This window comes from Oncorhynchus tshawytscha, linkage group LG06, assembly GCF_018296145.1.
Source record: "Oncorhynchus tshawytscha isolate Ot180627B linkage group LG06, Otsh_v2.0, whole genome shotgun sequence".
Lineage (NCBI taxonomy): Eukaryota > Metazoa > Chordata > Actinopteri > Salmoniformes > Salmonidae > Oncorhynchus > Oncorhynchus tshawytscha.
This window is the reverse complement of record NC_056434.1, coordinates 16,426,494-16,440,937: the sequence shown is the minus strand read 5'-3', so window position 1 is coordinate 16,440,937 and position 14,444 is coordinate 16,426,494. Positions and strand designations below refer to the sequence as shown.

The 14,444-nt window shown below is 42.8% G+C and overlaps 1 protein-coding gene across 2 annotated transcripts in view; it reads left to right on the top strand.

Annotated features, from left to right (window-relative positions):
- The first annotated feature begins 2,154 nt into the window (after positions 1-2,154).
- LOC112252121 (regulator of nonsense transcripts 1) overlaps positions 2,155-14,444 on the top strand; it is a 20,256-nt gene continuing 7,966 nt past the window's right edge. The window contains exons 1-16 of one of the 2 annotated variants that reach the window (XM_024423087.2): positions 2,155-2,548; positions 2,878-3,017; positions 3,693-3,782; positions 6,854-7,021; positions 7,258-7,438; positions 7,638-7,799; positions 8,153-8,240; positions 8,470-8,568; positions 9,138-9,246; positions 9,513-9,672; positions 9,926-10,044; positions 10,251-10,415; positions 10,744-10,858; positions 11,044-11,187; positions 11,469-11,682; positions 12,125-12,242. In XM_024423087.2, the coding sequence (XP_024278855.1) occupies positions 2,378-2,548; positions 2,878-3,017; positions 3,693-3,782; positions 6,854-7,021; positions 7,258-7,438; positions 7,638-7,799; positions 8,153-8,240; positions 8,470-8,568; positions 9,138-9,246; positions 9,513-9,672; positions 9,926-10,044; positions 10,251-10,415; positions 10,744-10,858; positions 11,044-11,187; positions 11,469-11,682; positions 12,125-12,242 (2,243 nt within the window). In that variant the 5' untranslated portion in view covers positions 2,155-2,377. Of the gene's footprint in view, positions 2,549-2,877; positions 3,018-3,692; positions 3,783-6,853; positions 7,022-7,257; positions 7,439-7,637; positions 7,800-8,152; positions 8,241-8,469; positions 8,569-9,122; positions 9,247-9,512; positions 9,673-9,925; positions 10,045-10,250; positions 10,416-10,743; positions 10,859-11,043; positions 11,188-11,468; positions 11,683-12,124; positions 12,243-14,444 lie in introns of both variants that reach the window. The other variant, XM_024423086.2, reaches the window with a different exon arrangement.

The following is a 14,444-nucleotide window of genomic DNA, read 5'->3' as shown; positions in this document are numbered from 1 at the left end:
AAGGAAAGAACAGCTCAAATAAGCAACGAGAATTACATTAAGACATGAAGGTCAGTCAATCCAGAAATTTCGAGAATTTTGAAAATTCTTCAAGTGCAGACGCGAAAACCATCAAGCGCTATGATGAAACTGGCTCTCTTGAGGACCGCTACAGGAAAGGAAGACCCAGAGTTACCTCTGCTGCAGAGGATAAGTTCATTAGAGTTACCAGCCTCAGAAATTGCAGCCCAAATAAATGCTTCACAGTTGTGTCAAGTAACAGACAACTGTTCAGAGGAGACTGTGTGAATCAGGCCTTCATGGTCAAATTGCTGCATGAGACAAGGATATCCGTACCGGCCAAACCCTCCCTAACCCGGACGACGCTAGGCCAATTGTGCATCGCCCCACGAACCTCCCGGTCACGGCCGGTTACGATAGAGCTGGCGCTGCAGTACAGCGCCCTTAACCACTGCGCCACCCGGGAGGCCCAACTAGTGATTATGATTGATTGTTTTTTATAAGTTTAATGCTAGCTAGCAATTTACCTTGGCTTACTGCATTCACGTAACAGGCAGTCTCCTTGTGGAGTGCAACGAGAGAGAGGCAGGTCGTTATTGCGTTGGACTCGTGAAAATCTGTCGTTCTGCCCCTGAACAAGGCAGTTAACCCACTGTTCCTAGGCCGTCATTGAAAATAATGTGTTCTTAACTGACTTGCCTAGTTAAATAAAGGTATAATAAAAAATAAATTAATCGGCGCCCAAAAATACAGATTTCCGATTATTATGAAAACTTGAAATCGGTCATTCCGATTAATCGGTTGACCTCTAATCTCAACCCAATTGAGATGGTCTCGGCTGAGTTGGACCGCAGAGTGAAGGAAAAGCAGCCAACAAGTGCTCAGCATATGTGGGTACTCCTTCAAGACTGTTGGAAAAGCATTCCTCATGAAGCTGGTTGAGAAAATGCCGAGAGTGTGCAAAGCTGTCATCAAATGGCAAAGGGTGGCAACTTTGAATAATCTCAAATGTAAAATATATTTTGATTGGTTGGTTACTACATGATTTGTTGGTTTCTTTTTTGGTTACTACATGATTCCATGTGTGTTATTTCATAGTGTTGATGTCCTCACTATTATTATAAAATGTAGAAAATAGTTTTAAAAAATACAAAAAACTTGAATGAGTAGGTGTTTCCAAACTGTAAATTTCAAAAGCCATGTAATCCTCTAGTGGTACAGCCACATAATAACATGTAGCTGATCTAGATTAATAGTATCTTCTTCCCAGAACAACTGTCATACACAATATTTTGTTGTTGCCCAAAATACAGTATGTTTTATAGACTAAGTGGTAGTGGGTATTGTAGCATTCATGGACTCTATGGAGATTCATCTTTGTGTTTTTGTTTACCTGTTCCTCCACACTGTCACATACCAGTAATTACATGGTTATTACATATGTGTAAAATGTGTATGATAAAAATCATGAGTCATCAGGGAATTGTCATTGTGAGAGAGCTTACCAACTGTAATGACTTTACTCAAAGATGTGAAAGCATTTATGTCCCTAAGTGCTTGTTGAAGTGGGCAATTTCCTTTAAGATCCTCTTTTGACCTGTGCCTTGTTGTGTTATGGAAAGGGAACACAGAATATCCACCTGGTTACTATTTAGAAATAAACATAGTACATACATCGATCCCAGTATGCCCAAAACCTATACCAGCCTATAAACTATCTGCTGTCTCAATGTGTATGCCTTTTGTTCTTGGATGTATATCATATTTTATTATGGCATCTAGATTTAAATCCAATTCCTCTGTATTTTCCCAGATTTCTATTTGGCTTTGAGCTGAACAATGGTTTTGAGACAGAAAGAAACATTGTGAAAAGGATTATCCTCATTCACATTTGAATAAATTAAGGAAAATAATGTTGGTTTCCCGTGTGCCAATCTCGTTGAGAACAACCCACACACAATACTTTTCCGACGTGTGTTCATTATCTTCCAATCATAATTATATTGATAGTAAACTCTTCTAGTTGATAGCAACTGACTTTATTTAACAACAATAAAAGTAGATTTTTGTCATTAATATCAATCAATCAATAAATCCATCCTCCTTCCTTTGTATTTGTGTAAACGTCAATCTTTCGTGCTCAACGCACTTACGTTGTGTGGCGCTAGGAAGTTCGTCACTGTTTGGAGTTCAGGCGCGTCTCGAGCTGTGTTTTCTGTTTAATTTCAGGTGCGGTTCGAATTTTGTTTAGGTTCAAATCTGACTCGAAGCAGAAACTGTGATCGCAAATATCCGCTTGGATAAACATATCACCGAGGATCTTGATCATATTCATTACTGGACCGGAGTCCATTTAGTCAGCGTAACTTGTGTCGAGATGAGTGTGGAGGCGTACGGGCCGAGTTCTCAAACGCTCACCTTCCTGGACACGGAGGAAGCGGAGCTACTTGGGGCTGATACCCAGGGCTCGGAGTACGAGTTTACCGATTTTACCCTCCCCAGCCAGACGCAAACTCAAGGCCAAACCCAGAGTCAGCTGGACAATCAGGTTTGTAATTCTTCATGTGAAGCTAGCCAAACTCGCATTCTTGCCCTCCATCAATTCCTACAACTGCTAACGCTAGCTAGCTAACGTTAATGTTAGCCAGCTAGCTACTACTAGCCATGTTCGCTAACTAGTTAACTCGTGTTTGCTAACATACACTGGTAAATCGTCAACTATGACTACGTAGCAATCACTGCTGGCTGGCTAGTATTAAAAAATTAGCTAACGTCAGCAATATTATTTAGCTATCAAACCTCTACCTAGTGCCGTAGCGATGCCTCCCATGTTTTTGGCATTGTTGCAGTCCTAATTCAAACATGTTCCATCTGTAGGTGAATGGTCCTGATGAAGGGCTTCACAATGGAGGAGTCGATGATGTGGCCAAGGCGAGCCAACTCCTTGCTGAGTTGAACTTCGAGGAGGATGAAGAAGACACCTATTACATCAAAGACCTCCCACTGCATGCCTGCAGGTAGGAGAGCGAGCCAAACACTTGATTACAAATTTATACGATTGTCCCACAGTATCAGACTGTTAAACATCTATCACTAACATTGATTGGCTGCTGCCAACATACTGACTCAAATCTCTAGCCACTTTAATAATTAAAAATTGGATTAATAAATGTATCACTAGTCACTTTAAACAATGCCACTTTATATAATGTTTACATACCCTACATTACTCATCTCATATGTATATACTGTACTCTATACTATCAACTGCAACTTGCCTATGCTGTTCTGCCATCGCTCATCCATATATTTACATGTACATACTCTTATTCATTCCTTTATACTTGTGTGTATAAGGTAGTTGTTGTGAAATTGTTAGATTACTTGTTAGATATTACTGCACGGTCGGAACTAGATGCACAAGCATTTCGCTACACTCATATTAACATCTGCTAACCATGTGTATGTGACCAATAAAATTGGATTTGATTGGTTGAATTGTTAGAGTAACATGTGGACAAACACTTTTATATGTGCAACACCCTACTAACTAAGATTTAGAGTTTGCTAATTAGGTAACATATTTCCTTTTTTGTAATATAAAAATATTTAAACTCTGTTACTGTTTTCTGTACGCTGCACCCAATACATATGTCATATAAGGGCCTTTTGCTATGTTTATTTTTTTTCAGTTACTGTGGCATCCATGATCCTGCATCTGTGGTGTACTGCAACACAAGCAAGAAGTGGTTCTGCAATGGACGTGGCAATACATCTGGCAGGTATGCAACACTCCAGTGTCTCATACACTAAAAATGTGTATTCATAACATGCATTTGAATTTATTATTGATCCCCATTAGCTGCTGCCAAGGCAGCATCTACTCTTCCTGGGGTCCGGCAAAATTAAGGCAGTTTATACAATTTTGAAAGCATTACAATACATTCACAGATTTCACATCACACTGTGCCCTCAGGCCCCCACTCCATCATTACCACATATCTACAGTACAAAATCCCTGTGTACATGTGTATAGTGTGTATGCATGTGTCTGCCTACGTTTGTTGCTTCAGTCCCGCTGTTCCATGAGGTGCATTTTTATCTGTTTTCTTTTAAATCTAATTTTACCACTTGCATTAGTTACTTGATGTGGAATAGAGATCCATGTAGTCATGGCCCTATGTAATTTAGTGCGCCTCCCATAGTCTGTTCTGGCCTTGGGGACTGGAAAGAGATCTCTTGTGGGTTATGCATGGGTGTCCGAGCTGTGTGCCAGTAGTTCAAACAGACAGCTCGGTCTGCATTCAACATGTCAATACGTCTCATAAATACAAGTAGTGATAAAGTCAATCTCTCCTCCACTTTGAGCCAGGAGAGATTGACATGTATATTATTCATATTAGCTACATGTTCGTCCAAGGACCAGCCATGCTGCCCTGTTCTGAGCCAATTGCAATTTTCCTATGTCCCTTTTTGTGGCACCTGACCACATGACTGAACAGTAGTCCAGGTGCAACAAAACTAGGGGCTGTAGGACCTGCCTTGTTGATAGTGCTGTTAAGAAGGTAGAGCAGAGCTTTATTATGGACATACTTCTCCACATCTTAGCTACTGTTGTATCAATATGTTTTGACAATGACAGTTTACAATCCAGGGTTACTTCAAGCATGTTAGTCACCTCAACTTGCTCAATATCCACATTATTTATTACAAGATTTAGTTGAGGTTTAGTGAATGATTTGTCCCAAATATAATGCTTTTAGTTTTAGAAATATTTAACTTATTCCTTGCCAATCACTCTAAAACTAACAGCAACTCTTTAAGTGTTGCAGTAATTTCAGTCGCTGTTGTAGCTGACATTTATAGTGTTGAGACATCCACATACATAGACACACTGGCTTTACTCAAAGCCAGTGGCATGTCATTAATAAAGTTTGAAAAAAGTAAGGGGCCTAGACAGCTGCCCTGGGGAATTCCTGATTCTACCTGGGTTATGTTGGAGAGGCTTCCATTAAAGAACACCCTCTGTGTTCTGTTAGACAGGTAATTCTTGGTCACAATATAGCAGCGGGTGTAAAACCATAACACATACGTTTTTCCAGCAGCAGAATATGATCAATGATGTCAAAAGCCACACTGAAGTCTAACAAAACAGCCCCCACAATCTTTTTATCATCAATTTCTCTCAGCCAATCATCAATCATTTGTGTACGTGCTGTGCTTGTTGAATGTCCTTCCCTATAAGCATGCTGAGTCTATTGTGAATTTGTTTTCTGTAAAATAGCATTGTATCTGGTCAAACATGATTTTCCCCCGAAGGGTTGGTAACAAGCTGATTGGTCGGCTATTTGAGCCAGTGCAGGGGGCTTTACTATTCTTCGTGGAATGGCCTTTTGCTTCCCTCCATGCCTGGGGGCACATACTTTTTAGTAGGCTTATATTGAAAATATGGCAAATAGGAGTGGCAATATCATCTGCTGTTATCCTCAGTAATTTTCCATCCAAGTTGTCAGACCCCGGTGGCTTGTCCTTGTTGATAGGCAACCATTTTTTCACCTCTTCCACACTCACTTTACTGAGTTCGAAATTACAATGCTTGTCTTTTCATAATTTGGTCAGATATACTTGGATGTGTAGTGTCAGTGTTTTGTTGCTGGCATGTCATGCCTAACTTTGCTAATCTTGCCAATGAAAAAAATCATTAAAGTATGAATGATGAATGAGTCATCTGATTCAATGAATGATGGCGCTTAATTAAATTATATTTGGGGGAAAAAAAGCTATTTACCATCATTTTTGGTCATTATGTTTATTTCATAGTGTAGTTTCTTCATCTTTTTATTCAGTTTAGTCACATGATTTCTCAATTTGCAGTACGTTTGCCAATCGATTGTGTAGCCATTCCCTTTGCCTCATCCCTCTCAACCATACCATTTTTCAATTCCTTATCAATACACTCCGATTTTAGTCATTTTCTTAATAGTTGCATGCTTATTAGTATCTGGAGTAAGCAATTTCATAAGTGCAATGTCTGATTGCTCCTCATTACACACCACAGACCAACAGATTTTCTTTGCTTCAACAACATAGGAATCACTACAAAATGTATTTTATGACCTCTTATACACTATATTAGGCCCAGCCTTCAGAACTTTGGTTTTCCTAGATATGGCTACTATATTGTGATCACTACATCCGATGGATCTGGATACTGCTTTCAAGCTAATTTCTGCAGCCTTAGTAAAGGTGTGATCAATACATGTTGAGGATTTCATTCATTCGTGTGCTGTTTGTAACTACCCTGGTAGGTTAACTGATAACCTGAACCAGGTTGCAGTCACTGGTTACAGTTTGAAGCTTTTTCTTGAGTGGGTGACTTGATGAAAGCCAGTCAATATTTAAATCACCTAGAAAATATACCTCTCGGGTTGATGTCATATGCATTTCACACATGTTATCCAGATACTGACTGTTCGCACTTGGTGGTCTATAGCAGCTTCCCACGAGAATGGACTTGGTGAGGCAGATGAACCTGTAGCAGTATTAGTTCATCAGTATTTAGCTCTCTAATCTTTACAGGAATGTGGTTCTGAATATAAGCAGCAACACCTCCACCATTGGCATTTCTGTCTTTTTTTTGTACATTTTATAACCATGTATTGCTATCACTGTATCAACAAATCTATTATCTAAGTGAGGTTCACAGACAGAATATGAATATCATCTTTTACTAGCATGTTATTGATTTCATGAACCTTGTTTCTTAAGCTACATATGTTAATGTGGGCTATTTTGAGCACTCAGCTTACATGCGTGTGCATGTAAGTTGATACTCTCCCATGCTCTCATTCAGCCACATAGTGAACCACTTGGTGAGAGCCAAATGCAAAGAGGTGACTCTGCACAAAGATGGGCCACTGGGCGAGACGGTGCTGGAGTGCTACAACTGTGGCTGTCGCAACGTCTTCCTCCTGGGCTTCATCCCCGCCAAGGCCGACTCGGTGGTGGTGCTGCTGTGCAGGTGTGTACAATCAGATGAAAAGGGGGGAATGGTGGCTAACAGTGGGTGTGATGTGATGGACTGATTCTGCATGTGTGATTACCATAGATTTGACAGTATGTGTATTGCCATAGATACCATGATTTAAACATAAGTATGTCATATTATGGCAAGAGCGCAAGACAACCATCTGTCCATGAACAGACTTTCGATAATGCAAATATATGTTGACAGTATCCATATGTTTGTGCTACTAGGCAGCCATGTGCCAGTCAGAGCAGCCTGAAGGACATCAACTGGGACAGCTCCCAGTGGCAGCCACTGATCCAGGACCGCTGCTTCCTGTCCTGGCTGGTGAAGATCCCCTCAGAGCAGGAGCAACTCCGGGCCCGCCAGATCACAGCCCAGCAGATCAACAAGCTGGAGGAGCTCTGGAAGGTACTAGGCTGGCTTAACTTATCCAGAGCCATGAAGTAGACATAGCTTAACCTCAGAAATAATCATATAACACCACAGCATCTGACATACTGGGCAGGGGAAGCCCCCACCTATCAGTAGCTGTAGAAGGAAGCAGTCAGTGTTCCCATTGATGGACGTGAATGAAAGCATGAACTTGTGCATCATCCTCTCGTCTCAGGATAATCCCACGGCCACTCTGGAGGACCTGGAGAAGCCCGGCGTAGACGAGGAGCCCCAGCATGTGCTGCTGCGCTATGAGGATGCCTACCAGTACCAGAACATCTTCGGCCCCCTCGTCAAGCTGGAAGCTGACTACGACAAAAAGCTTAAAGAGTCCCAGGTACAGCCTCCACATCCCCCTTAGATAATCCATTAACTCCCCTTTAAGTCAACATGAGGGCAGTCACAACTGCGTCTACTGTGCCACGTTCTACTATAACGTACACATTCTATGCAGTATAAGTTTACTTATGTCTTGTGTGAGGTGAAATTATAATGGTGGAAACCTTGCTGTAACCCTGCCAAATTTATGAAATCAGTGAAAATGTTCAGGGAAGGATGCAAGTTCAAAGAAACATAAATTGTACTTGAACATAGCAGGGTGGCTGGGTTGTTTTTTATGTAGCTAATGACAGTATGACTCATTTGTTATACATTTTTCCCCCCCTTGTTCTCATCTGTAACTCTTCACAGACCCAAGATAATATAACAGTCAGGTGGGACCTGGGGCTAAATAAAAAGCGGATTGCCTATTTCTCCTTGCCCAAGACGGATTCAGGTGGTAATTATTTCAATGGGCTTTTCTCTGTCTACCAGTGGTTCTGTTGTGCATAGAGAACCCACGCATCCCATACCTGCATCCCCAGTGGTGTGTGTGTTTTTGTGCTGGCCGTTTTGTGTACGGTATTGTATTTTGTCCACCTTCTTGGAACCATTATTCATATATTTTTGGATGTACTGTAGGTTTGAGCAAAGTGTTTCTAACTTCTCTGTTGTGGTTGTTTGCACAGACATGCGGCTGATGCAAGGAGATGAGATATGTCTGCGCTACAAAGGAGAGCTGGCCCCACTCTGGAAGGGCATCGGCCATGTCATCAAAGTCCCAGACAGTATCCTTTAACTGAAAGATCATTCTGAAGAAAAGCACATTTTCTTCACAGTGGTTGCTCATCCCTACCTTTTTGATCTCAGTGTTCCATTTTTTAGCAAAAAGGATCCACATCTCCATCTTTCCTTTTCCATGATGGGGTCAGGGGAAAAAGTTGTTTTGCGTCTCAACTCGTCAGCCAATCTCAATGTCTCAAACGAAAACTCGTTTTTTGGTCGCCGTCGCAAAACGTGAGGTAAGCAGTCTGAGGCTAGCCACGTTATTGGGTTGTAACGTTTAAAGCCTTGCATAAAGAAATCATATTTTATTGGGAGATAGTTAAAGAGCTAGTCTACCATAGCACTCCCTTCGGAGAGGCCCATCCAGGGGTTATCACCCCTCTAGATTGCACTCCCGCTAGTGTATCTGATGTATGCTAATGTTGGGAAAATCTACAGTTTTGTAGACCTTTCATCCCTATTATTAACCCCGTTCAAGGGGAGAGGAAAACCCCCCCATCTTTTTCTTTCTACCATTCCACAAAGAAAGGCTATTTTGCTGTACTTATTTCCTTAGCACCCTTTGTGAAAGACTATGGAGATGAGATTGCTATAGAATTGCGCAGCAGTGTTGGAGCTCCTGTGGAAATACCCCACAACTTCCAGGTGGATTTTGTGTGGAAGTCCACTTCCTTTGACAGGTACGACAAGCAGATCAGAATATTTAATCAGTTCTACTTTGGTTTTTGATTCTCTGATGTTTTTAACGTGACTTGATTTCCAGAGAGTACTGATTGCACAGCTAAGCTTTGTTTCACACAAATTATCACTAACATAAATTCTGTTGGTTATACATTAAAGTATTTAATGAATAAGACATGAAATGAAGGTACTAGCTTGTATTATCATTGTTAACCACATCACTCTTTATCTCCACTATAAGCCATTGGTTTCCACTGGGTTTCAGAATGCAGAGTGCCCTGAAGACCTTTGCTGTGGACGAGACATCCGTGTCAGGCTACATCTACCACAAGCTGCTGGGCCACGAGGTGGAGGATGTCATCATCAAGTGTCAGTTGCCCAAACGCTTCACTGCACAGGGCCTGCCTGACCTCAATCACTCTCAGGTCTGATCCCCGCTCCAGACATCTCACTGACCCACCTGACCATGGGGCCTGACACTTTTGAATTTCTAACCAATTCGCTTTAGTGAATGAATGATTATAAAAGGAAGACATTTCCTCATGATAGTAATGCCGTCTTATAATCAAGAGGTACTTCATCTGAAGTTAAATGTTAATTTCCCGTACTTCCCGTATGTGCTTATCTTTATGTGCAATGTTCATAAGTGTTTTGGCTTTGATTTGTGTGTTAAAATAGGTGTATGCTGTGAAGACTGTGCTGCAGAGACCCCTCAGTCTTATCCAAGGCCCTCCCGGCACTGGGAAAACGGTCACCTCTGCCACCATAGTGTACCACCTCGCCAGGCAGGGCAATGGGTAAGGCAGTTCACACTCAGAATCTCACATTCTCATTATGTATTTGTTAAAAGCAAGTCATTTTAGCGGAAGCTCTTATCCAGAGCAATTAAAGGTAGGCTATGTACAAGAAGGCTGAACATCAAAGCGAACTATGAAAGTATGCTCTAGCATCTGCTCGTTGTCATTGCATTCTGCATTCATCCGTTGTGTGTTTGGTTCTGCAGGCCCGTGCTGGTGTGTGCTCCCAGTAACATCGCAGTGGACCAGCTGACTGAGAAGATCCACATGTCTGGCCTGAAGGTGGTCAGGCTGTGTGCTAAAAGCAGAGAAGCCATTGACTCCCCTGTCTCCTTCCTGGCCCTGCACAACCAGATCCGCAACATGGACAGGTGGGGAATGCTGGGAAATGAAGTCCTTTTTTGCCTTTTTCCCCCCGAACCGTCTAAACTGGAATTGTACTGCTGTAGTGGTGCTGTCATAATCACTGTGGTTAATACCTTGAGCACTGTATTAGCCTTGTTTAAATATCAAATAACGAAGAAACAGGAAGGATGCATTTGTTAACTGCTTCAATAGAACCATTGAATAGTTCTGCCAGATTTGCTAATAGGGGTCATGCTTAGTTTTCTGTCCTTGCCAAGTATTACTTTTTAATATAATAACTCAAATTCTGTGTGTTGCTAATGACTCAACGTGCTGTGTCTGCTGTGACCCCAGTATGCCAGAGCTCCAGAAGCTGCAGCAGCTGAAGGATGAGACCGGGGAGCTGTCGTCCGCTGACGAGAAGCGCTACCGGGCCCTGAAGCGCACCGCTGAGAGAGAGCTGCTCATGGTGAGGAGGACACTTAACACTACCACTTTTGTCACTCAATAAGTCACGGCAGTTACAACAGTCTTATGAGAACAGTACGGCAAGTCCTGTGATGTAGAATGTTTTTTGACCTAGTGACGATATGGGTTCCCCATTCCTCTCATTTTAAACCAACTGATAACCTGTTTGCCACTGTCCCTCATTAGAATGCAGATGTGATCTGCTGTACCTGTGTGGGGGCAGGAGACCCCCGTCTGGCCAAGATGCAGTTCCGCTCCATCCTAATCGATGAGAGCACCCAGGCCACCGAGCCAGAGTGCATGGTGCCCGTGGTCCTGGGTGCCAAGCAGGTACACACAAAAACACCTATTTATGCTTAAGATTGGTAAAATCTCAATGTTCTTTGCATGGACATGTTTTGACAAAAAGTGTCAATGGTTCAACACAGGCAGTTTTTATGTGACCTACTCAATCCAGACTTTAAAAAAAAATTGAGCCAAAGAAATGGACATGGTCTGTTTAAAAGACTGTACCAGACAATGTCATTTCCCAGTGTTGATTTCACTACAGCTCGGGAGAGGCTTAACATTTCTGGTTAATTGTCATTTAATCGTTAACTCCCCCTCCACAGCTCATTCTGGTGGGAGACCACTGCCAGCTGGGCCCAGTAGTGATGTGCAAGAAGGCAGCCAAAGCAGGCCTGTCCCAGTCTTTGTTTGAGCGTCTGGTGGTGCTGGGCATCAGGCCCATCCGTCTGCAGGTGCAGTACCGCATGCACCCGGCCCTCAGTGCTTTCCCCTCCAACATCTTCTACGAGGGCTCCCTGCAGAACGGAGTCACTGCTGGTGAGTTAGATGTTTTTTTTACCAAGCTTCTTGCTCATATTATAGCTTTTGAATTGGTCATGTGTACAACAATAATTAACTTATTATTAGCAATGAACTGGTGCCTACTAACATTTCCCCACAAAATATACAGAAGAGCAACTAGAAACGTTTCTGTAGAAACCATGTTTGTTTGCAATCTAGAAGTAGCAGTGTATGGATTCAAGCAGTGTTTCAGATTCCAATGGATTTGTGTTCAAACACTGACTGTCAAACACTTACTCCACTGTGGAAGTTTAAAATTTGGCCACTCTGAAATCTTCTGTAACTCTACTCTAACTCGAAGTGTATTGCTTTTGGGCACATATTTGCTGCCAGTTTAGATTTGTTCACAATCTCACTGGCTTATTGAAGACAAAGTGCCATACTAATGTACAATGTTGACTTTTTTTTTTCTGGGCAGCTGACCGCATCAAGAAAGGCTTTGACTTCCAGTGGCCACAGCCAGACAAACCCATGTTCTTCTATGTGACTCAAGGCCAGGAGGAAATCGCTAGCTCTGGAACATCCTACCTGAACAGGTACGGCTCACAGTCCAGTCAAGGTTAATCTCAAAGTATCAACAGCATTGTAAAGTCCATGGAGAATAAGAGCACCTCCTCCCAGCTGCCCACTGCACCGAGGCTAGGAAACACTGTCACCACCGATGAAATTATCATAGATTTAATAAGCATTTTTCTACGGCTGGCTATGCTTTCCACCTGGCTACTCCTACACCGGCCAACAGCTCTGCACCTCCCGCAGAAACTTGCCCAAATCCAGACAGCTGATGTTCTGAAATAGCTGCAAAATCTGGATCCCTACAAATCAGCTGGGCTAGACAATCTGGACCCTCTCTTTCTGAAATGACCCGCCTCCATTGTTGCAACCCCTATTGCTAGCCTGTTCAACCTCTCTTTTGTATCGTCTGAGATCCCTGAAGATTGGAAAGCTGCCGGAAAACGACCTAGGCCCAAACGGTTATAGACCTATATCCATCCTGCCCTGCCTTTCTAAGATCTTCAAAAGCCAAGTTAACGAACAGATTGCCGACCATTTCGAATCCCACCGTACCTTCTCCACTATATAATCTGGTTTCAGAGCTGGTCATGGGTGCACCTCAGCCACGCTCAAGGTCCTAAACGATATCATAACCGCCATTGATTAAAGACCGTACTGTGCAGGCTTTCGACTCTGTCAATCACCACATTCTTATCGGCAGACTCAATAGCCTTGGCTTCTCAAATTATTGCCTCGCCTGGTTCACTAACTACTTCTCAGATAGAGTTCAGTGTGTCAAATCGGAGGGCCTGTTGTCCGGACCTCTGGCAGTCTCTGTGGGGGTGCCACAGATCAATTCTCAGGCTGACTCTTTCCTCTGTATATATCAATGATGTCGCTCTTGCTGCTGGTGATTCTCTGATCCATCTCTACGCAGACGACACCATTCTGTATACTTCTGGCCCTTCTTTGGACACTGCGTTAACAAACCTCCGAATGAGCTTCTTTGCCATACAACAATCCTTCCGTGGCCTCCAACTGCTTTTAAATGCTAGTAAAACTAAATGCATGCTCTTCAACAGATCGCTGCCCGTACCTGCCCGCCCAACTAGCATCACTACTCTGGATGGTTCTGACTTAGAATATGTGGACAACTACAAATACCTAGGTGTCTGGTGTCTCCTTCTAGACTCACATTAAGCATCTCCAATACAAAGTTAAATCTAGAATCGGCTTCCTATATCGCCACAAGCCTCCTTCACTCATGCTGCCAAACACCCTCATAAAACTGACTATCCTACCGAACTTTGACTTCGCAGATGTCATTTACAAAATAGTTTCCAACTCTCTACTCAGCAAATTGGATGCAGTCTATCACAGTTCCTTCCGTTTCGTCAACAAAGCCCCATATACTACCTACCACTGCGACCTGTAAGCTCTCTTTGGCTGGCCCTCACTACATATTCGTCGCCAAACCCACTGGCTCCAGGTCATCCATAAGTCTTTGCTAGGTAAATCCCTGCCTTATCTCAGCTCACTGGTCACCATAGCAACACCCATCCATAGCACTCGCTCCACAAGGTATATTTCACTGGTCATCCCCAATGCCAACACCTACTTTGACCACCTTTCCTTCCAGTTCTCTGCTGCCAATGACTGTAACGAATTGCAAAAAACACTGAAGCTGGAGTCTTATCTCCCTCTTTAACTTTATAAGCATCAGCTGTCAGAGCAGCTTACCATCACGTACCTGTACACAGCCCATCTGTAAATAGCACACCCAACTACCTCATCCCCATATTAAATATACACTGCTCAAAAAAATAAAGGGAACACTTAAACAACACAATGTAACTCCAAGTCAATCACACTGCTGTGAAATCAAACTGTCCACTTAGGAAGCAACACTGATCGACAATACATTTCACATGCTGTTGTGCAAATGGAATAGACAACAGGTGGAAATTATAGGCAATTAGCAAGACACCCCCAATAAAGGAGTGGTTCTGCAGGTGGTGACCACAGACCACTTCTCAGTTCCTATGCTTCCTGGCTGATGTTTTGGTCACTTTTGAATGCTGACGGTGCTTTCACTCTAGTGGTAGCATGAGACGGAGTCTACAACCCGCACAAGTGGCTCAGGTAGTGCAGCTCATCCAGGATGACACATCAATGCGAGCTGTCGCAAGAATGTTTGCTGTGTCTGTCAGCGTAGTGTACAGAGCATGGAGGCGATACCAGGA